This window comes from Dipodomys merriami, unplaced genomic scaffold (assembly GCF_024711535.1).
Source record: "Dipodomys merriami isolate MVZ:Mamm:240054 unplaced genomic scaffold, mDipMer1.0.p SCAF_12, whole genome shotgun sequence".
NCBI classification, from domain to species: domain Eukaryota; kingdom Metazoa; phylum Chordata; class Mammalia; order Rodentia; family Heteromyidae; genus Dipodomys; species Dipodomys merriami.
In genome coordinates this window covers 39,078,330-39,101,934 of record NW_027202493.1, presented here as the reverse complement: position 1 = coordinate 39,101,934, position 23,605 = coordinate 39,078,330, and the positions used below count along the sequence as shown (strand labels likewise).

At 43.4% G+C, this 23,605-nt stretch overlaps 1 protein-coding gene and 1 pseudogene across 2 annotated transcripts in view; both read right to left on the bottom strand.

The window, feature by feature from the left end:
* The window catches only part of Ppp3cc (protein phosphatase 3 catalytic subunit gamma), a 60,393-nt gene extending 39,624 nt beyond the window's left edge, over positions 1-20,769 (bottom strand). The window contains exon 1 of one of the 2 annotated variants that reach the window (XM_070016616.1): positions 20,457-20,769. In XM_070016616.1, the coding sequence (XP_069872717.1) occupies positions 20,457-20,505 (49 nt within the window). In that variant the 5' untranslated portion in view covers positions 20,506-20,769. The remainder of the gene's footprint in view (positions 1-20,456) is intronic. The other variant, XM_070016615.1, reaches the window with a different exon arrangement.
* Positions 3,650-7,675, bottom strand: LOC138823066 (splicing factor 45-like; annotated as a pseudogene).
* Positions 20,770-23,605: the final 2,836 nt, after the last annotated feature.

Here is a 23,605-nt window from a genome sequence, read left to right as displayed (position 1 = left end):
GCCACCCAACTCTAGCACACATTTATTGTTCAAGTGTTAAATGTTACACAAACACCATATATTAACATTGAAGAAAATTTACTCAAAAACATTGCTTTAAATGTTAAATTAAAAGCCTTTGTAGACACCAAAAAAGTAACCAACACTGAATGGCATTAATTGTTTCCACAAAACTGAGCTAATCAAATCATGTTTCAGAAGTGTGACTTTTTCCCAGTCCTGGAGCTTGAACTCAGGGCCTGGGTACTGTCCCCGAGCTTCTTTTGCTCAAAGCTCTACCACTTGAGCCACAGCACCAATAGCTGGCACTCAGCTAGTAGTTGAGATAGGGTCTCATGTGAATGCCTAGGCTGTCCTTAAACTATAATTCTCCTGATTTCAGACTCCCAAAATACCTAGTATTCATTTTGTTAAATAGTTCATTAGCTGTTCAGAGGTGTTATACCATTGGACTCCTCCCCTAAGTACACCATCCTTTTTGACGAAGAGTCTCATTATGGGATTCTGAATATATGCTACCATGCCCAGGCCCAAATAATTCTCTTTTTTGTGGGTCCTGGGGCTTGAACTTGGCTTGGGCAATGTCCCTGAACTACTTTTTTGTGCCAGGCTAAGTGCTCTAGCACTTGAGCTACAGCACCACTTCTGGCTTTTTCTGTGGTTAGTTGGAGATGAGTTACAAACTTTCCTGTCCCAGCTGTCTTTGAATTGTGATCCTCAAATCTTAGCCCCCTGTGTAGCTAGGATTACAAGTGCAAGGCATTGCCCAGGCCAAGTAATTCTTTTTTTTTTTTTTTTTTTTTTTGGGTCCGGTCATGGGGCCTGAACTCTGGGCCTGAGCGCTGTCCCTCAGCTCTTCAGCTCAAGGCTAGCACTCTACCACTTGAGCCACAGCGCCACTTCAGCTTTTTTCTTTTTGCTTATGTGGTGCTGGGAAATCGAACCCAGGGCCTCTGGCATGCAAGGCAAGCACTCTACCACTGAGTCACCTTCCCAGCCCAGTAATTCTTTTTTTATCCTTTAAAATTTTAGGGAATGGGGCTGGGATGGTAGCTTAGTGGTCGAGTGCTTGCCTTGCATGCGTGAAGCCTTGGGTTCGATTCCTCAGCACCACATAAGCAGAAAAAGCCAGAAGTGGAGCTGTGGCTCAAGTGCCCTAGTGCAACCTTTTTTTTTTTTTGTCGGTCGTGGGGCTTGAACTCTGGGCCTGGGCGTTGTCCCTCAGCTCTTCAGCTCAAGGTGAGCGCTCTACCACTTGAGCTACAGCGCCACTTCCGGTTTTCTGGTGGTTTATTAGAGATAGGAGTCTCATGGTCTTTCTTGCCTGGGCTGGCTTTGAACCTCGATCCTCAGATCTCAGCCTCCTGAGTAGCTAGGATTACAGGCGTGAGCCACCAGCGCCCGGCCTTAGTGCAATCTTTGAGCTGAAGAGCTGAGGGACAGTGCCTAGACCCAGAGTTCAGGTCCCACGACCGACCAAACTAACTAAATAAAAATAAATAAAATGTTAAGGTGGGGCTGGGTTCTGGTGTCTCACACCTGTAATCCTAGCTACTCAGGAGGCTGAGATCTGAGGATCATGGTTCAAAGCCAGCCCAGGTAGGAAAGTCTGTGAGACTCTTATCTCCAATAAACCACCAGAAAACTGGAAGTGACACTGTGGCTCAAGTGGTAGAGCACTAGCCTTGAGCTGAAGAGCTCAGGGATAGAGCGCTTAGGCCCAGAGTTCAAGTCCCATGACCGACCCCCCCCAAAAAAAAAATTGTGGGAGGGGAGGTGAGAGAGAATGAGGGAACAGAAGATACTGTACAAAAGGAAATATACTCATTACCTGATTTATGTAATTGTAATCCTTCTCTGTATATCATCTCCATACTAATAATAAATTAATAAGATTTAAAAACTTTTATTTTAATGGTTATAAAAAGAGGTTTCAATTCAGCAAGTCAGATTGTGCATCTTGATCAATGTTACCTCTTTGATCACCTGCCCCCTCCTCCCACCACCGACACACACAATTCTTATGCATGCTAATAAGCTTGTTAAATACAAGGTAGAAAAACAGCAAAAGGAAATTCTAAGTAAAAACACAACTAATCTCTCATAATCAGCCACGTCATTTACCACTCATCACTTGGTTATATTTTGTTAATCTTCACTTCCTTTCACAGTCTCCACCATTTAAAAAAAGGAGAAATATTGTTATTGTAGAGCCCTTGAATGATGGTATTTGTGGATAAATGACCTCTGGGCTCACAACTATTGTTAAGCCTTTGCTGGTGTTTTGAGACCTTTTATTTTTATTTATTTTTAATTTTTCTTTTGGGTCTGGTGGTGGGGCCTGAACTCTGGGCCTGGGCGCTGTCCCTCAGCTCTTCAGCTCAAGGCTAGCGCTCTAGCCACAGTGCCACTTCTGGCTTTTTTCTTTTTGCTTATGTGGTGCTGAGGAATCGAATCCAGGGCCTCATGCATGCAAAGCAAGCGCTTTACCACTGAGTCATCTTCCCAGTCCCTTGAGACCTTTTAATCACACTCTTAACCTTTTTTTCTGGTTGGTAAAAGTTGTAGTTTATCAAATTACAGAAATACAAGAAAAATGAAGGAAGATTGTCCTACCCCCCCTCCCGCGTCCCCCCAATGAAAGATATAGACAATACTGCATTAGCTTGGGCATGATATTGACATCCATTCTGCTCAACTTTCTATTCAAATGCTATTTATCTCCTATTAAAAGATCATTTCCCTGACTATTTTATCTAAATAAAACTCCTGTCTGCTACTGTGAAATGGATAAAGTTTTGTCTTTGAAGTACTTACATGTAAGTATTTGTGTACTACATACATAGCCATTGCTGAGACAAACAGAAACTAACCTGAGTCAGATCAAAAACAAAACACTGTATTTTGCATTTATGGTACCAAGTGTTCATTTGAGACAGAGCAGACTCTTTCTTGGCCTTTTTCCTAAAATTCCTTGCTACTCTAAAGTATTGTCTGTGGAGCAACAGTATTGGGAAGCTTATTGAATGCAGAATATGTGGCCCAACTTAGATGATCTACTGAAAACAAGCCTGCATTTTAACAAGACCCTCAGCTGCACATTGGTGTAAGAAGTGCTACTTTGAATCACTGATTCTTAACTCTGAAGGCACATTAAAACTACTTTGGGAGTTTTTGAAAATATAATGGCCTTATTTCAATTTTTGATATTGTCATCTGATTGGTTTTAGATTGGTGACTCAAAAAATGGTTTTTTAAAGGATTTTATACTATATTAAAAAAAACCACAAAGTAAAAAAGGAATACATCAATATATCCCTTAGAAGTCCTCTGAAGATATCCAACAATATCCAACAGCCATGATGCTGATACTTTTCTCACTAGTTTGTGTAGCTCATCTGAGTACTGTCAGAAATGATTCTAGTTCTTAAAATCAATTTTTTTTTTTTGTCCAGTCGTGGGGCCTGAACTCTGGGCCTGGGCGCTATCCCTCAGCTCTTCAGCTCAAGGCTAGTGCTCTATCACTTGAGCCACAGTGCCACTTCCGGCTTTTTTCTTTTTGCTTATGTGGTGCTGAGGAATCGAACCCAGGGCCTCATGCATGCAAGGCAAGCGCTCAACCACTGAGCCACCTTCCCAGCCCCTAAAATCAAATTTTCTCTGCCAAATCCAAGACACTGAATTTATCCAAATTGTAGAAACATGCTTTACCACTCATCTACCAAAATACCTACCATTCAGATCAACAACAACTTTAATTCCTGATTCAACTCTTTCAAATTCTAAAAATATTTGTACAGCTTCATCATCAGAGATCCCAAGAATTTCAAATATTTATTTTCCAACTTGGCCATATTTTCACATTTGTCCTTGGTTTCAACTTCCAAGTCTTCATCTACTTCTGTACCAACCATGTTCCTCAGCAGAACCACGTTAGTAGCACACTGAAGTATCTTCATTAATGGACTTGAATCTGACTTCTTGGATGCATCCTGAGCCTTTCCCTTCTCAGTGGCATCACCTATGATGATCTTGCCGTCCTTCTTGCTGGTCTCCACTGACAATGTGGTACGAAGCCCCTGCTCATTCTCCTCCAACTGCTGGCCTTCCTGGAAGCCCCACTTCTGCATGATCTTAATATGCTATGTGCCTCCCATATTGGCTAGGAAGGAGTTGCTAGGCCTGGTTGGAGACCTTGGTCTATGTAGTCCCTCATACATTGGAAGAGGAATAGCAGCTCTGGGAGACTGTGATCGAGGTCTCGAATCCTCTTCATAACTCTGTCTTTCTCTACAACAGAAATGGGTGGAGCAATGGCAGCTCCACCCATACAGCTTTCCTCTTACTCATAATCTTCATCTTTATCAGAACCTTGATTTAGACACCTTAAAAACCCACTAGCTGGCTGGGAAGGTGGCTCAGTGGTAGAGGGCTTGTCTTGTATGCCTGAGGCCCTGGGTTCGATTCCTCAGCACCACATAAGCAAAAAGAAAAAAGCCAGAAGTGGCGCTGTGGCTCAAGTGGTAGAGCGCTAGCCTTGAGCTGAAGAGCTGAGGAACAGCTCAGAGTTCAGAGCCCAGGCCCAGAGTTCAGGCCCCACGACCGGACCCCCCCCCCCCAAAAAAAAAAAAAAAAAACACTAGCTGCATGTCTGTCTTTATACCACTTTTCCATCTAATTCCTTCTGTCTTCCATCTCAGTCTGCTTCTGCCACCTGCCTACTTCCTCAGAATCATGAGGGAACATTAGCTAGGCGAATGAGAACTCCCCTTGCAGGAAACCCTCTGGGAACAGGATCCCTCAGCCCAGCTCTACAAGTGCTGGCATGCCTTTCATCTGAGGCACTGTCCTCTTCAGGTCAATAACCCCAGCAAGGACTGTGCTTTGTTTCCTCTGGCTCTTTGTTTGAGCGAGGGCTGCCTTCTTCACCTGAAGTACAGACTGGAGCAGTTTGAAGTTTTTGGACTGCCTCTGTTTTTGAGTCACTGGTCTCCACTCCCAGGTCATCACACAGGGACATCATCTTTTCAGTTTAAGGCAGGCCTTCCAGGCAGCAGGGGGCCCACTCACACTCTACAGAAGTCCCATGAACGCTGTGCCACACTTGGCTACAGGGCACTCTGTGGAGCAGGGCAAAGGGAAACTGGCATTTTAGAAATCTTTCCGGGTGATTCTAACATGCAGCCTATTGTACGTACTGAGAATTACCACTCTGATGTAATCGTGAAGTATGAAACCCATAGTACGCCCCAACTTCATACTTTTATATCATTCTAAACACTTGTGCTTTTTCCAACCATTCTTAACTCCAGAGCTGCTTTACCTAAAAGCTAATTTCCAGGTGTATCTAAACTTAACATTTACTTATTTAGTGCCAGTACTGGGGCTTGAACTCAGGACGTGCGTGGGTGCTGTCTCTTTGCTTTTTCCCTCAAGGCTGGTGCTTTCTTTACTTTTTGAGGGACTTCTGGATTTGGGATAGTTAACTGGAGATAAAAGTCTCATGGATTTTCCTGCCACAGCTGGTTTCAAACTGAGATCCTTAGATCTCAGCCTCCTAAGTATTTAGGATTATAGGAATGAGCCACCAGCACCCGACTTTCATTGTAATTTTTTAATTTTTTTGTGCTGGTCCTGGGGCTTGAACTCTGGGCCTTGGAGCTGTCCCTGAGGTCCTTTTGCTCAAGGCAAGCACTCTACCACTTGTGCCACAGCTCTACTCACAGCTTTTAGTTTTGGTGATAAACTGGAGATAAGAATGTCATGAACTTTCATTCCTCAGATCTCAGACTTCTGAGTAGCTAGGATTACAAGTATAAGCCACAAGTACCTGGCTTACTTTATTTAGTTAGTTAATTAGTTAGTTAGTTAGTTAGTTGGTCATGGGGCTTGAACTCTGGGCCTGGGGACTGTCCCTCAGCTCTTCAGCTCAAGGCTAGTGCTCTATCACCTTGAGCAACTTCTGGTTTTCTAGAGTTTTTTGTTGGGCTGGCTTTGAGTGGTGATCCTCAGATCTCAGCCTCCTGAGTAGCTAGGATTACAGGCGTGAGCCACCAGTACCTGGCTTTACTTTTTGAGTCAAGATCTTATATAGTCCATGGAGTCTAAACTGGCCTTTAACTTGGGATCCTCCTGCCTCAGTATCCCAATAGTGGGATTATATCCCCCATGCTCAGTTAAACTTAAATTTTTTTTTTTTTTTTTTTGGGTCGGTCATGGGCCTTGAACTCTGGGCCTGAGCGCTGTCCCTCAGCTCTTCAGCTCAAGGCGAGCGCTCAACCACTTGAGCTACAGCGCCACTTCCGGTTTTCTGGTGGTTTATTGGAGATAAGAGTCTCACGGTCTCTCCTGCCCGGGCTGGCTTTGAACCGCGATCCTCAGATCTCAGCCTCCTGAGTAGCTAGGATTACAGGCGTGAGCCACCAGCGCCCGGCTCTAAACTTAAATTTTATTAAGTTAAAATTAAATAAAATGTAAAATTTAAATCCTCAATTGATCAGCCACATATCAAATGTTCAATAGTCTCATGTGTACCCAGGAACTATCATGTTGGAGGGCACAAATACATATTTTCCATCGTTGCCACAAGTTCTATTGGATAGCATTGCTCTAAAGTATTTACTACAAAACAAACAGCATGAAAAAGTTAACTTGAGCAAAGTTAACAAAATGAAATGATTATAATAGTAATGATAATGCAATGTATTCCAGTAGAAAAACTGAAGTGTAAGCTGGGCGCTAGTGGTTCACAGCTGTAATCCTAGTTATTTAGGAGGCTGAGATTTGAGGATCATGGTTTGGAGCCAGCCAAGGGCAGGAAAGTCAGTGAGACTGTTATCTCCAATAAACTACGCACAAAAAAAGATAGAAGGGGTGCTGTGGCTCAAGTGATAAAGCACTAGCCTTGAGCAAATGAGGCTCAGGGACAGTGCCCAGGCCCTGAGTTCAAGCCCCAGGATTGGCAAAAAGAGTGCTACTAGAGTTTTAGAGAAAAGGTTCTGGCTAACAGGAAAGGGGTGGGGGTGGGGCAAAGAGGATTAGATTCAGTCACATGTTCCAAAACGTCAGTTAGACAAGTAATAGTTAAGGACAAAAAAGGAGCTTTGTTCAGTATGGCTGCCATCAGGAAGAATAGAAATATCAGGTGACCTACCTTTGAGGAGTTGACAGGAACTTTAAGGTTTCATAGAAAGGGAAAAGAAAACCCTGGAAGGCAAGGGTCCAAGGCTGCCTAGCTGGAAAAGCAAGTAACCTTGTTCAGACCTTCGTCTGGTTGATCATTCTCAGGCCTGTTCTTTGAGGTCCAGCTGGCTCCAAAAAGTCTTCATTTATTGCTTAAGGGGACAATTCAGTTCCCATCATGAGATGATTGCTTCTGATTGGTGATAGGGAGCAGCCTCAGTGCCCTTGTGGGGTAATTGACCTGGCTGCCAAGCTCAACATTACTGAATCCTTAAAAATAAATAACTTTGGCACAGTAGCAGGTTACAAAATCAATCCACAAAAATCAATCGCTTTTCTGTATATCAACAATGTACAGTCAGAGAGGAAAATCAGGAAAACAATCCCATTTGCAATAGCCTTAAAAAAAATACTTAGGCCAGCCACAGGTTGCTCACGCCTGTGATCCTAGCTACTCAGGAGTCTGAGGTCTGAGGATCATGGTTCAAAGCCAGCTCGGGCAAGAAAGTCCGTGAACCTTTTTCCTTTTCAGCCATGCTTCTCCACCATGCATGGCGGGGGCAGCAGTTTGGTAAATAAACTTCTTTTCCTGCCTGAATAGCATGTGATATTCTCCTCATCAGCTACCTAATGAAACCTACCTATTTAATACATCTTACATATGGTGCTGAAACTCGGATGGAGTTTCTGAGTTGGAAATGTTAGAATTTCCTAACCACCACTTTTCTGTGAACTGAACTGCGTAGAGACTTTCATCAGTACCATTGCTGGCCTTCACATCCACGTCCACAACACTTGTCTACTCTGCTCTCTCTAGCATTGTCCATGTGGCGGATGTACCATCTTGGCATCGTGGGAGCTCAGCTGCTATTTCGCACCAACTCAATTATGCGCCAACCTCAACTTGATTCTGTGTGTGCACACCTATGTGTGTATGCCTGTGTCTGTGTAAACTTGTTATCTGACATTGTAATCAAGTTATTTGGCTTAAATTGTCTGAGATTCCTGAAGTTTGTTCAGTTTGGATTCGTAGTTCAGTGCCAGCCAGTCTACATGCAGTCCAGATCCAGTCCATCTCTTCCAACCTGGAAGACAGGTCCTCACTCCTGCCTAGAGCATCCTGACTACCTCCGCCATGTCCATCAATGCCTCATGAGACTTCTCTAGGGGCTGGGAAGGTGGCTCAGTGGTAGAGCGATTGCCTTGCATGCATGAGGCCCTGGGTTCGGTTCCTCAGCACCACATAAGCAAAAAGCCGGAAGTGGCGCTGTGGCTCAAGTGGTAGAGTGCTAGCCTTGAGCTGAAGAGCTGAGGGACAGCGCCCAGGCCCAGAGTTCAGGCCCCACGACTGGACCAAAAAAAAAAAAAAAAAAGAGAGACTTCTTAGACTTCATCTAAGGACAAGTGACAGCTGCTGCCTGCTGCCTTCTCCCAGAGGGGACCACTTCTCAGCCTTTTACCCCTACTGTCAACACTCCTAGCCAGCAAGAAGTAGCCAGAGAGAATCTTTGCCCTTTTTCGTAATTATCAAAAGGCTGGAGTGTAAGGTCTGCACAGGGACACCTCCCTCCCTCTGCCCAATATCTGTTACCTAGGTAACTGGCAGACCTGAAAGCAGTTACCTTCCCCTCCTGCTAGGTCACATCCTGGGCCACCTCTGGTCACATGCCTCCTATCTGACCTTAGGAGGATCCTAGACCCTGAGGTGACATCCAGATCCAGTGAGGCCACACCTTTCCCCCACCTGGCCACACCTCTTCCTGTCCCTGGCCTAGATAAATCCTGGCCCAGAGGTGGGTTGCCCCTCCCCCTTTTCCTTTTCAGCCGTGCCTGTCCACCATGCATGACCCGGGCAGCAGTTTGGTAAATAAACTTTGTCTCCTGCCTGAAAAACAAACCACCAGAAAACTGGAAGTGGCACTGCAGCTCAGGTGGTAGAGCACTAGCTGAGAGACAACGCTCAGGCCCAGAGTTCAAGCCCCACGACCGACAAAAAAAACCCCACCAAAACTTAGGAATAAAATTAAACAAGGAAGTGAAAAACCTCTATGATAAACATTCTAAAAATCTGAGGAAAGAAATAGAAGATGACATCCCATGTTCATGGATAGGCAGAATTAATATTGTGAAAATGGCCACACTGCCAAAGCACAATTCCCATCAAAATTCCAATGCTATTCTTCACAGAGATTGAAGAAACAATCTAAAAATTCATATAGAACAACAAAACACCTCAAATAGGCAAATCAATTTTAGCCAAAAAGAAAAGCAATGTTGGAGGATCACAATCCAGACCTCAAACTTTACTCAGAACTATAATAACAAAAAGAGCTTTGTCCTGGCACAAAAAACAGCCCAAAGATCAATGGAACAGACTAGAAGACCAGAAATAAAGCCATATACTTCAGTTATCTGATATTCAACAAGGGAGTAAAAAACATACATTGTAAAAAAATTGCCTAGACCATCCTCAGACCACACTCTACCTCCACCTTTTAAATAGAATAAATTACATGCATGTACTACTATTTCTGGTCCCCACAAATACACTATTAATAAACATAAGAAATTAATATTGGCTACATCTTATAATTAAAAGGAAAGCAGGGGCTGGGAAGGTGGCTCAGTGGTAGAGCGCTTGCCTTGCATGCCTGAGGCCCTGGGTTTGATTCCCAGCACCACATAAGCAAAAAGAAAAAAGCCGGAAGTGGCGCTGTGACTCAAGTGGTAGAGCCTTGAGCTGAAGAGCTGAGGGACAGTGCCCAGGCCCAGAGTTCAAGCACCATGACCGGACTCAAAAAAATAATAATAAAAAAATAAAAAATAAAAGGAAAGCAATAACTTATAATGATACTATAATAAAACAGATAAACTGAGCAAACCAAACCATGACACACAGCATAGACTAAATTGAAACTACATCCTTCAGATCATATGTCCTTAGACCTCTGACAAATTAACAGTAACCCTGCACAAACACTAGATCTTATCTCTTAACACTAAAATTTCCAAAGTCCTAGTCTAGATGACAAATTCCAACTAGCTTTGCCCAGAGTATAAACTTCCACTATAAACTCTAAAAACCGTCACTAATCAACACAGTCACTAAACAACAGTAACTGTGTGTCCTTTCCTAACTGTCCTTTTTGAAAAAACACAAATCAATCCATGATTTTTGGTCTGTAGACTTAACTGGAGTTAGCACTATGGTTCAGCAAGCCCCTTGAACTTGAGACTCACACTTATGAAACAGTTTATAACTGAGAGAACTGGTCTGTCCCCTTGCTCAAGACCCCCATCTGTAACAACAAGGCATTGAGATTCAAATAATTATCTTGAACACATTAGTGTCAAGGTGATACTTAGGTCTTCTGACTTTTCAGTGCCTTTTTTTTTTTTTAAAGGACAAGGCCTCTTTATGCTGCCCAAGCTAGATCAAACCCAGCTTGGCTTCAAGCACAATCCTCCAGCCTATTTATGAGTGCTGGCACATGCCACCTTGCCCATTTGGATTCTTCAAATCTCACCAGACTACTGTTCCAGAGTGCAATTTAGCTTCAACCTAATAGCATTCCTGTCATTTTTCTGTTTGTTCAGTATCTAAATGTTGTTCATATCTAAGTGAAGTCCACAGAGAGAGGACAGACATGGGCCTGCCAAGTCCATCTTGCAGCCAGCCTCAAAGGCTAACAAGCTAGAACATCTTAGCAGAACATGTCAGGAGACTAGTATCTTTCCACAAACTTTTCTTTGAGTAACCTTTCTACAACTTCATAAAGTTTTTTTTTAGTCCTTGGAATCCTGAGCAATGTTTTGTTCTACCTGCTTAGAGTAGCCCACAGTTGCTTGTAGATGATTTTCCATGTTTTCTGGAGACACGCATAAGGCCCCGAGTTCAAGCACCTACTGGTACACATACAAAAAAATCACAACAGCAGCAGCAATAACAAAGCCAGGCACCAGTGGCTCACATCTATAATCCTAGCAACTCAGGAGGTTGAGATGTGAGGATCGAGGTTCAAAGCTAGCCCAGACAGGAAAGTCCAATAAATTACTCAAAAGTCAGAACTGGAGCTATGGCTCTAGTGGCAGAGCACTAACCATGAACAAAAGAAGCTCAAAGACAGCCCAGGCCCTCAGTTCAAGCCTTAGGACTAGCATGTGCATACACGCACACGCACACACATGCGCGCGCACACACAGACACACAGACACATACACAAACACACACACACACACACACGCACACGCACACGAAAAGCAAACAGGTACTGGTCAGAAGTGAAGCTGTGGCTCAAGTGGTAGCGCATCAACCTTGATTTAAAAAGCTACAGGATAACACCCAGGCCCTGAGATCAAGCCCTACTACAAGCACTAAATAAATAAATACTTAAACAAAACAAAACATTAAGGCCACGGCTTGATGGCTCACACCTGTAATCCTAGCTACTGAGGAGGCTGAGCTCTGAGGAACAGGTTCAAAGCCAGCCTGGGCAGGAAAGTCTGTGAAACTCTTATCTCCAATAAACCACCAGAAAACCAGAAGTGGCACTGTGGCTCAAGTGGTAGAGTGCTTGCCTCGAGCGGAAGAGCTGAGGGACAGTGCCCAGGCCCAGAGTTCAAGCCCCATGACCAACAAAAGGAAAGAAATGAAACTATTAGCTTTATATGATAGTCTCTAAATTTTAATTAATCAAAACCTTAAGCTTACATGAAAAGAAATCTTAAAAATAAAAGGGAGGGCTAGGAATGTGGCTTAGTGGTAGAGTGCTTGCCTAGCATGCATGAAGCCCTGGGTTCAATTCCTCAGTACCAACTAAACAGAAAAAGCTGGAAGTGGCACTGTGGCTCAAATGGTAGAGTGCTAGCCTTCAGCAAAAGAAGCTCAGGGACAGCACTCAGGCCCCAAATACAAGCTCCAGGACTGGCACAATAAACTGATAAATAAATGAATAAATGAGAAGTTAAACTTTCCTGGATTAATCATGTAGAGGTGAAATCAATTAATAAATAAATATGTGTTGAATGTCATTTGCAGGAAACTGGATGGAACTAGAAGACAATGTGTTAGAGAAATAAAATCAGACAGAATGACAGATGTGAAAACTTAAAAAAAAAAAGACCTGAGAGGGAAGTGTCACAGACAGGGAGCTGTGTAAGGAGAGATGATGAGAGGTATGCAGTTATGAAAATGTGAAGCCCATCAATCTATACACTATATGTTAGCAATTACCATAAATATATTAAAAATAATAAGCCGAAAAGCTTTTGCCAGGTATGGTGAACTTTTCTTTTTCTTTTTCTTTTTTTTTGGTCGGTCATGGGGCTTGAACTCTGGGCCTGGGTGCTGTCCCTCAGCTCTTAGCTCAAGGCTAGCGCTCTACTACTTGAGCCATAACACCACTTCTGGTTTTCTGGTAGTTTATTGGAGATAAGAATCTCATGGACTTTCCTGCCCAAGCTGGCTTTGAACCAAGATCCTCATATCTCAGCCTCCTAAGAATCTACTATTACAGGTGTGAGCCACCAGCGCTTAGCTATGGTGAACTCTTCTGCTAGCCTCAAATCTCAATCCTCCAGATTTCAACCTTCTGAGCAGTTAGGATTATAAACATAAACCACTAGTACCTAGCCCATTTGTTGTTTTCAAGGTATCGTCTCTGATCTGCCTACTTGTGCTTCTCTTATATGCTAATGTATCCAGCCATGTACTTCTTCATTTGCTAGGATAACAGGCTGAAGCTACCACACAAAACAATTGATTAAAATGGAATACTGTGAACTCTTATGCTCAAGCTAGTCTCAAACCACAATCTTCTAATATCTTCCTCCCAAGTAGCTAGGATTATAGACTTGAACCACTATGCCTGGCTGGTTTAGGGTTGTTTTTTTTTTTTTTCTGAGACATCTTGCCATGTTGCCCAGGATGATCCTGTACATGTAAGCTAAAGAAATCTTCTGTGTACTAGCGCATGACAACTTATCCAGGTCTTTATCTCTAGGTTTAAATAAGCTTGTATTGGAGAAAATCATAATAAACTTCATAGGACAAAAGAAAGAAAGCCTACAGATGCATCAATGTCATCTATGTTCCTAACATATTCTTACTTGTTACATGATGTGTACTTTACTTGAAGCAGAAGATTCTACTCTTCCACTCTGATAATGCTGATTAATATAACAAATTAATTAGAGCACATAGTCCATCCATGTTGGTACTGATTTTCCCTTAAATTCACACTAAAGATCAGGAATACCTGGTCTTTACCAAAAGAGCTTACATAAATACATTGTACACTCATAATTACCAACATACAGAGAACATTAATCAGGTTGGACAAACATTGTGACTATGTTGAGATTTCCAGAATGTAATCAGTTTCAGATTTTTATTATTACAAAAGCTTACTGACTCATCTCTAATTAACCACCAGAAAACTGGAAATGGTGTTGTAGCTCAAGTGGTAAAGCACTCACCTTGAGCTGAAGAGCTGAGGGACAGTGTTCAAGCCCCAGGACGGGGGGGGGGGGGGGGGGGGGGGCGGGAAAGCCTTCCAAAGGCCTGAAAGCATTCACAGCCTACCCAGTACATATTTGCTCACATTTCTAAATGGCAAATCCTCTGATGAGAAGTAGAAATTGAGTATGTAAACCACAAATTGCTCACAAGTGCTTAGAAAATAGTAAGACTTGCAAAACAGATAATCTGAATGAAATTGAACCACAATGTACATCCCATACTAAGTTCTGGACTTTTAAAATACTGGTCTTCCAGACAATCAGGTTCCAATTCAGATCCACTAATCTAACAGTAACTTCTAGGAAACTCACATAAACTAAAAAAGGGAAACTACCAGCTTTTATAACAACTCACAGAAATTAAATTTTAGTCATTCCTGACAGGACTAACACTGACTTTCTAAAACACTTATGTTTTAATTTCTAACTCCCTCCTTTTGAGATACCCACAGTAGTTCTACTGTATATCATTACTTCTTGCAGAAAGATAAATAAATGAAATTTACTTTTGATCATAGATGTGTTATTGGAAATCTTTGCAGGCTGGGTTTTAACATTTCCAAAGCAGATATTCAGATTAGATTTTTTTTTTTTTTTTTTGTCTGTTTAGGGACTTGAAAAATTGCTGATAGGGCTGGGAAGGTGGCTCAGTGGTAGAGTACTTGCCTTGCGTGCATAAGGCCCTGGGTTCGATTCCTCAGCACCACATAAGCAGAAAAACCTGGAAGTGGCGCTATAGCTCAAGCGGTAGAGTGAGCGCTCGCACTGAGCTGAAGTGCTGAGGGACAGCGCCCAGGCCCAGAGTTTAGGCCCCACGACCGAAGGGGAAAAAAATTCTGATAATCCTCCACTTGGCAGGCAGAGGCAGAATGATCATGAGGTTCAAGACTAGCCTGAGTTATATAAGACCTGTCTCAAGTGTTTACTCAGCACTGGCAAGGCCTTGAGTTTGATCCTCAATACCAAAAAGAAACAAAACTTTGGCAAATTGTAACTGATTACATTTACAGAATAGGATGTGATGTTTGAAACATGAATACAGTGTGGAATGATGAAATTAAGCTTATTAATATAGTGATCACCTTGATTATCATTTTATGGTAAGCAATTTTTTTAATTTGCTCTTAGTTATTATGAAGTAGACTATTGCTGTGAAATAGGTCCCAAAACTTTGGTCTCTTTGAAACTTTGCACCTTTTGATCAGAATTCCCATTTCCTTTCTTCCCACCATTCAAGCCTCTGGTAAGTATTCATTGTTCTATCTCTTATTTCAACCTCACTGAAGTCTACATGTAAATGAAATCATGTAGTAGTCATTTTTCTGTGCCTGGCTTATTTAACTTAATGTTTTTGTCCTCTGGATTTATTGTTGCAAATGACAGTAATACCTCCTCTTGAAGGATGAATCACTGTTGTAAATATATATTTTTTTCTTTATACATATAATCCATTTATAGACACCTAGGTTGATTTTGCTGGCTACTACAAATAATACTGCAGTGAATCTGGGATTGTAAGTAACCCTTCAATATATTGATTTGTTTCTTTGGTTTATAACCCAGCATGAAATTACTGGATCATATAGTAGTCCTACTTTTAATTTTTTTGTGTGTGTGTGCTAGTATTGGGACTTTAACTGAAGGCCTCAACGTTCTTGCTTAGGTTTTTCTCCTTTCAACTGGTGCCCTACCACTTGAGCCAAACTTACTTCTGGCTTTTCGCTGTTTAACTAGAGATGAAAAGTCTCTCAGATTTGTCAGTCCAGGCTAAGTAGCTAGAATTAGGTGTGAGCTACCATCACCTGGCTGCTTTTACTTTTTTGAGAAAACAATAACCTCTATGGGTGACATAATACATTTTCTTTTTCTTTTTGCCAGTCTTGGGGGCTTGAACTCAGGGCCTGAGTGCTATCCCTGAGTTTCTTTTGCTTAAGGCTAGTGATCTACAACCTGAGCCACAGTACCATTTCCAGCTTTTTCTGAGAAATAAAGTTTCATGGACTTTTCTGCCCAGGATGGCTTTGAACCACAATCCTCAGATCTTAGCTTCCTGAATAGCTAGGATCACAGGCACGAGCCACCAAGGCCAGCTGTTTTCCATAAACCAGCTGCACAATAGTAAAAATTAACCAACTTTATTATTTCAGTCATTCATTAAGACTACGCTATTTTTCTTTTAAATTTCCATAAACACTTAGGCCACAAAAATACCTAGGCACACACAGAAAAAAAAACACCAATTAAGGCTCATTTCTTTAGGCTACTGATAATAGTTAAAAGTTTAAGCTTTAGAGGGTTATTGGGTGATAGGTCTGACTCAGTCCTACCATCAAAACAAAGGAAAGATTATCAATTTATAGAGTGTGGGAACAAATATCTCACACCAGATGTAGTCTAAGGTTTAGTCATTTACTCTTTCCAGTGGTATTAGTCACAGGCAAGTCCATAGTTCTAATTTTGTAATATTTTTGGGAGGCTAGTATATGCTGTGCTGCTTAAGTACATACACAAGCCTCTAACTATAACCAAAAATGTGTTGCATGTGTATGGAACTCATCAAGTATTTATCAATATATGATTCCCCAAATTTTATCTATATTACAAAAAAGGGAAATTTTACCATTTTTTCCTTAAATACATTATATTAAAATTCTCTCAAGTAGCCAGACACTGTTGGTTCATGCCTTTAATCCTAGCTACTCAGGAGGCTGAGATTTGAGGATCACAATTTGAAGTGAGCTCGGGCATAAAAGTCCATGAGAGGGGCTGGGAATGTGGCTCAGTGGTAGAGCGCTTGCCTTGTATGCATGAGGCCATGGATTTGATTCCTCAGCACCACATAAGCAAAAAGAAAAAAGCCAGAAGTAGCGCTGTGGCTCAAGTGGTAGAGTGCTAGTCTTGAGCTGAAGAGCTGAGGGACAATGCCCAGGCCCAGAGTTCAGGCTCCATGACCGAACCTCCCCCCAAAAAAGTCCATGAGACTCTTATCTCCAGTAAAATATTCAGAAAAAGCCAGAAGTGGTGCTGTGTTTCAAAGTGCTAGAGCATTAGCCTTGAGCACCAAGAGGCTCAGGGACAGCACCCAGGCCCTGAGTTCAAGTCCCAGGATTGGCAAAAATAAAAACAAAAATAAAAATCACTGTAAAAAAAATCTTCAAACAAGGGGCTGGGAAGGTGGCTCAGTGGTAGAGCGCTTGCCTTGTATGCATGAGGCCCTGGGTTCAATTCCTTAGCACCACATAAGCAAAAAAAGAAAAAAGGCAAAGTGGCGCTGTGGCTCAAGAGGTAGAGCGCTAGCCTTGAGCTGAAGAGCTGAGGGACAGCGCCCAGACCCAGAGTTCAGGCCCCATGACCGGACCCCCCCCCCCAAAAAAATCTTCAAACAAGAAAAGAAACTTGAAAACTAAAAGGAGAAAAAGAATTTCACAATTCAGTTCTTGGCGTCCTGTGTTGCCGCACCAGTAGTAATATACCCAGCATACATGACTGACTGCTCTGAGACCTGCAGAAATATCACTCTTAAAGCAACAAATGCGCAGGTACTATGGTATGCTGACGATAACACTCCACAAAGTAACAAATGCGCATGCACTATGGTATGCTGAAGATAACACTCGACAAACATTTAATAAGTGGATGAAATCCTAACAGTTCTTAAACAAAATCTGCCACATGGCAAGTACTACACAGGAGTACATTTGCCTTTCTTCACTGTTACTGATGGGGACTCTGCTTTTCATACTGGAGAACAGGTTATTTTTCCCACTAGGAAGAGCTTGATAATTTATAATTTCATACACTTTTAAATTCTGATAGTCTTTAAGTGCTAATGATTTCTCTACTAAGCATGTACGTAGTTAGAAGTCTATTATAAAACTGCAAACTTTTTTTTTTTTTTTTGGTCGGTTGTGGAGCCTGAACTCTGGGCCTGGGGTTTGTCCCTCAGCTCTTCAGCTCAAGACTAGCACTCTACCACTTGAGCCACAGTGCCACTTCCGGCTTATTCTGCTTATGTGGTCCTAAGGAATCAAACCCAGGGCCTCATGCATGCAAGGCAAGCACTCTACCACTGAGCCACCTTCCCAGCCCTGCAAACATGTTTAATAATATTACCTTATCTAAGCTTTCTACAACCATAAGTATGTCATTTGCATGACCCAGTCTGGTTAGAAAGATATATTACAAAGATTAACCAAAAGCAAGTAAAAGGGAAGGCTAAAAAAGGCAAGGTCACAAATAAGGCCTAGAAGTGTAAGTAATAAAGCCTTGGTTTTCTGACTGCTAGACCCTTCCTCCTACAGCTTTAGAAAGCTGCATTTAAAGGACACTTCAAATACAAATCACTCCTGCCCGCCCACCCACCCACTCTCCTCTAAGACTTGTTCAAGCTAAACAATTAGGCAGACTTTAAAGTTAACAGGAAATAACAGAACCAAAAATAACGGGTGCGGTATCACCTCAGCAGAAGCTTTGGAGCTGTGAACAAAGGGAGACAATTCTGGTCAGACACCATAGCATCAGACCAGGATTTCATGCCCAATACAACCAGCCTTCACTATTCAGCCATAATTTTTCTTTTCAGAAAAATTAAGCTCTATTTCAAACTCTGGAAAACCCAAACTCTCTCCCCCCCTCAAAAAAAAAAAAAGAAAAAAAAACAAGCAACATTAAGAGAAACCAATGTTTTGAAGGTTAAGTTCTTAGGCTAAGGTTTTTATATGCTAGACAAATTCACATACTGTAAAGGCATAAAATCGCTTGTTTCATTTCAGAGCAATCTTAAAAATATACAACATACTATGTAATTTGTAATTTTGCTAAAGAACAAATTTGTAGCAGGTAGACTATACGGGTGGAGTTCAGTGAGTTGTAAGCAAGCCGTGCAGTCAGAAGAACCTACATATTAACCACGTTTTATTTCCATATTCAAATGCCTGAAAGGGGCATTTTGAAATGTGCTTCCTATTTTATGGTGGAAGTTACACAGTATGCTGGTGATCAGTTTGAGAATGCTTAAGTTCTTAAGGGCTTCACTCTGATTTTAACTTACCCAGACTTGACACACAGTTCTTGTTTTGCTGAGTTCCCTGCCTACTACATTTAGAAGTAAGAGATTAGAAAGCAATGAGGCTCAGGAGGCTGAGATCTGAGGATCGCGGTTCAAAGCCAGCCCGGGCAGGAGAGACTGTGAGACTCCTATCTCCAATAAACCACCAGAAAACCGGAAGTGGCGCTGTAGCTCAAGTGGTAGAGCGCTCGCCTTGAGCTGAAGAGCTGAGGGACAGCGCCCAGGCCCAGAGTTCAAGCCCCAAGACCGACAAAAAAAAAAAAAAAAAGAAAGCAATGAGGGTATATTTGACAGAGCAGAGAAGAGCACTGGAGAGAAAATGACAAAAATACTAAAATGGTATAGCAGTGAGGAGCAAATTTAGTATAGGAGAAAACTGCCAACACCTCTTCACAGAAGAACACACCCGCCATACTGACAGAATAGTAGAGATGTGAAGGTAATAATGATCTTGATTCATCAAAAAGGGTTCTGTATATTTACGTTCCAAGTCTTAAAAGAGGGTTATATCCTCCTTATGGGTCAGATGCTATGAAGACTTACACTAAAAAGCTCATAATAACTGAGCTGTTAAAGGGATGGGTCAGTTATATGAAAATTGACTTCAATCCCTAATAATGTCACTCACACAAATTCTGAGTAGGTAAGTCTCAAAAATACCATTATATTTAGTAAGTATTATGTAGTGTACATAATCAACATTTATGATCCTAGTACTGAACATATAAATGGATTTTCTTCCCTAAATAAAAGATACTGTTGCTAGCAATCTTAATTTTCTCCTTATAATGACAAAAATGAAAAGTTTTTTAAAATACTTTTCTAATGGTAACCACTTCATCCATCACTAACACAGCTGGTCTACGTATATTCCCTTCTTATAAAATAGTGCCTTCAAACCGATTATTAACACTTAAAAGAGAGAGAAGGGCTGGGCTTTAAAGTCTTACAGCTGGACGAAAGGAGCCATGAGTTAGTAGTTATGTTTGACAGGTCTTATTAGTGTAAGGGCACAAATAACTGCAACATAAAACTCTGCAAGATTTACAAGGGGATACTTCAGTTTTGTTCTAACAACAACAACAAGGGAAATCTAATAGCAGTGGCCGGCTAAATCGGGGAACATTGTTCTTCTCCCAATCTCGATAGCCAAGAGAACATAGAAAAGCAGCATGTCCGGATCTGTAAGTTCCCTTTACACACCACTAAAAGGACTTGTCTGTACCTATGTCATCTCGTTAACGTTTCTCTTAAGAGCAGTGACTTCTAAGGATCTCAGAGAAATGAGCGCCAAAAGTACTCCGTATCATGCCCTTTACAGCGGGCGGGTAGGAGTGCCAGAAAGATGTGACCCTCAAGGCAGGCTTGACGTGGAAAGAGTCTGGTCCCCTGGCTCCTTATCACCGCAGATGTCTTGCTTCTTGGGGGGGGGGGGGGGGGAGGGGAAGGAATTCTTTCCAGAAGTGATCATGGATGATGATGATGATGGTAAGAGGTCCCAGACCCCACCCCTCGCACAGGACAACCCGGGAAAGGGGGACCTCTACCTGGCTACTGCTAGGGTACCGTGGGCTGTTGGGGGGGGGGTCGGGGCTGCCCCCGGGGGAGGAGGGGGGAGGGCTGTCCCCGGGGGAGGAGGGGGCCCCGCCCCCCAGCCGCCGTCCGGCGAGGTCGCGGAGGAGGGCACCTTTGACGACGCGCTCGGTGGTGGAGAGCTGACCCGACCCCCCGGACATCGTCCCGCCGGCCTCCTCCGGGCTCCGGGGCGGCCGGACCCGAACCTCCGCGTCGCCGCCTGTCCTCTCCGGAGGTCTCAGCTCCGCGGGGCCGTCAGCGCCGTGCCCGGCCCCGGCTCCGGCAGCCCAACTCCAAGAGGACCGGCCTCCGACTCCACCGGCAGGCGGCGGACGCACGGCCGCTCCCTCCCGCGGCGCCCGCGGCTCGGCGGAGACGACCGTGTCGGGAGCGACGGCGACAGCGCAGCGACGGCGGCTGAAGGAAGCTACTAGGACCAAGGCTGCTCGCGCGCCTCGCCCGCGTGCGCGCCCCCGCCGGCGTGCGCGCCCCCGCGCCGCGCTCACAACCTCCCTACCCGCGCTCCCGCGGACCTCTGCGCACGCGCACTTTCCTGCCAGCGGCTGGCCAGGCTTTTCCCTGCCCGCAGTCGGCTTTCCTTTCTCAGCTGCGTTGTCCTCAGCTGGTTCCTCCTGTCCGCCCTGGCCTGAGCTCTCCCACCCAGAGCCAGGCCCTATGCTATTCAAGACTTCAGGTGGGGTCGGGTGCCTGTGGTTCACACCTGTAATACTCGCCACTCAGAAGACGGAGGTCTGAGGATTGAGGTTCAAAACCAGCCTGGGCAGGAAAGCCCATGAGACTCTTATCTCTACCAAAAAATCCACAAGTCGAGGGTGGCTCAAGTGGAAGAGCACTAGCCTTGAGCAAAAGAGCTCAGAAACTGCGTCCAGGCTCTGAATTCTAGCACACACACACACCCCGAAGGGACAGCACCCTCCTACTTCAATCCCCAGTGCCAGCACTAAATAGTAAATAAGCAAACAAACAAAAATGACCTGGTAGGATATACACAGGATAGCTAAAAACGCAAAATTGAAAACTGCAAAACAAGAGCAGAGGGGATGAATTATTCAATAAAGAGGTGCTGCTACTTGGATCTTAAATTGGTTCCAATCGTCAAAGTGAGCTAAGGCATTCCAGGAAGTTACATCTGGCCTCACTTAGAGCTCCGATACATTAGATTCCTCAGGGTCTCACTTTGAACAAAACTCATCTGACCTGGAAGTCCTTTCAGTAGAGCTTTGCCCTGAGCTTTGCTCCCTCACTGGGAGCCTGAGCTTTCTTTCAACCTAAAACTATTAATTCTCTGGAGAGCTGTCAGCAGTCAGCCCTGGAGAAGCAGCCAGAAGATGAGTACCCATGCCTGGTAAAGGGGGGTCTGAGGAAGACCACCTTGCTATCATTTGCTGCTCAGAAATGAAGAACACTCAAAAGTTCTGGTGTCTGGGTAAAGAGAAAGACACTAAGCCCTTATATAAACAGGGCTTCCAGAAACTTGCTGGAAGGCAGAGCTAAGAGTGGATTTCAATAGAAAGCCTGAGGACAAGAAAAGCTGAAGTTCTCAGTTGCTTACATTCCTTTGATAAAACCAAACAAGAGAACCACGTCTGGATCTTGTCAATTCAAGTACAGCCATACTTGGGGATCCTAGGCCCCACATTCTGTGTGGTACTGTAGAAAGAACTCAGCCACACCTGTTCCCCTGTGATGAGGTTCCCTGGGGCTGCCTACCATACTGTGTGTCTTTGGACAAGTTACTTCATGTTTCTGTATCTCAACTTCCTTGTCCTTAAAACAGGATAAAAAAACATTTACCATATGGGTTGTGAGGAAAATCAAATGAGTATTTGTTTAAAAAATATACTTAGAAGCTTGCCTGGCACATAATAAGCATTTCATTTGTGCTTATTACATAAAGAGAAAATTTGTTGAACGAAGGTGGGCACAGGTAGCTCACAGCTATAATCTTCTTATTCAGGAGGTTGAGACCTAGAGGAACATGATTTGAAGAAGCCAGCCTGGGAAATAAAAGTGTGAGACCTCAATGGATCAACAAATAGTGGGCCTGGAGACATGGAGCAAGTTCTAGAGCACCAGCCGTGAGCCAAAAAAGCCAAGTTCAAACCCTGGGTTGGCACACACAAAAGAATTGTGGGATGAGCCAATGTGTAGCTCAAGCCTGTCATCCTAACCCTTGGGAGGTAGAGTCTGGGGTCCTTTTCTGACTCACAGTCAGGTGATTGGCAGATGATTACTGGTTTCAGGCAGGTGAAGAGGAAGGGGGGATGTGCTGTACTCCTAGGCAGACCTAACGTAGTCTACACAGCAGCAGCTTTGGTAGAAGCAGGATTGAGCCCATCCATCCCAGCTCAGGTGGCCCCTGCGCGTGTTGAAGTGAAGATGTCAACACCACTTCTAACAGTTCTCCTTACTTCCTGTCTCTGTGATGTGTCAGAGAAAGTGAGATCCGTGGATTTCTCTGGGAGAACATTTCCATCCAGGTCAGGAAAGGCTTTGACCTGCACAATCTGAGACAATCAGAAGCGTTCACCTATTGCTCTGCCTTTACTTTCACAACATCCCTGTAGTAGGTCTCAAGGGCTTAGGTTGCTTAGAGCTAAGCCCTGGCTAAGATCCATGGCCTCCTTGTGGGATTTGGGTCTTACACAGTCCATTGAGAATAAGTTCTAAAAATGAAGAAAGTAGTTCTTTATAGCATCAGCCTCCTGATGGATCATTCCAATCCATTCTCCCCAATAGCTCTAGAGTTAACTTCTATGTCAAACCTAGCTGTTGACTTTGCTCTTCATCTCACTAATATAGTGACCTGTTGTCCTTGAGACCCAGTTCGAATTCCTTAGCCTGGCTCAACGCTGTTTCTTACCTGACCCTAACTCACCTCTCCAGCCTCTTTCTCTGCATGGCCTCACTGAGACCCCGGGGGTTAACCAGCCGCTATCTACAATTGGCTGTGCTTTTTCAGGAATGTACCCCTCCGAAGAAGGATAGAATTTTAAGACAAAAGGACTAGGGGAAATGTCCTAGGCTAGGCAAAGTTGTCCAAAGACATGGAGTTAGAGCATGGTTGTATATTCAGAAATCAATACCTTTGGACATGTGGAACTTCTTGCCTTGAATGCCCATCCTTCTCTATTTCCAACCAGGCAGCTCAGCTATGTCCTATCATCTAGCCTTATTATACTCTGTAAAGCCCGTACTCATTCTTGCAGAGGTGATGTCTCCTTTCTCTATTTTCTAAGA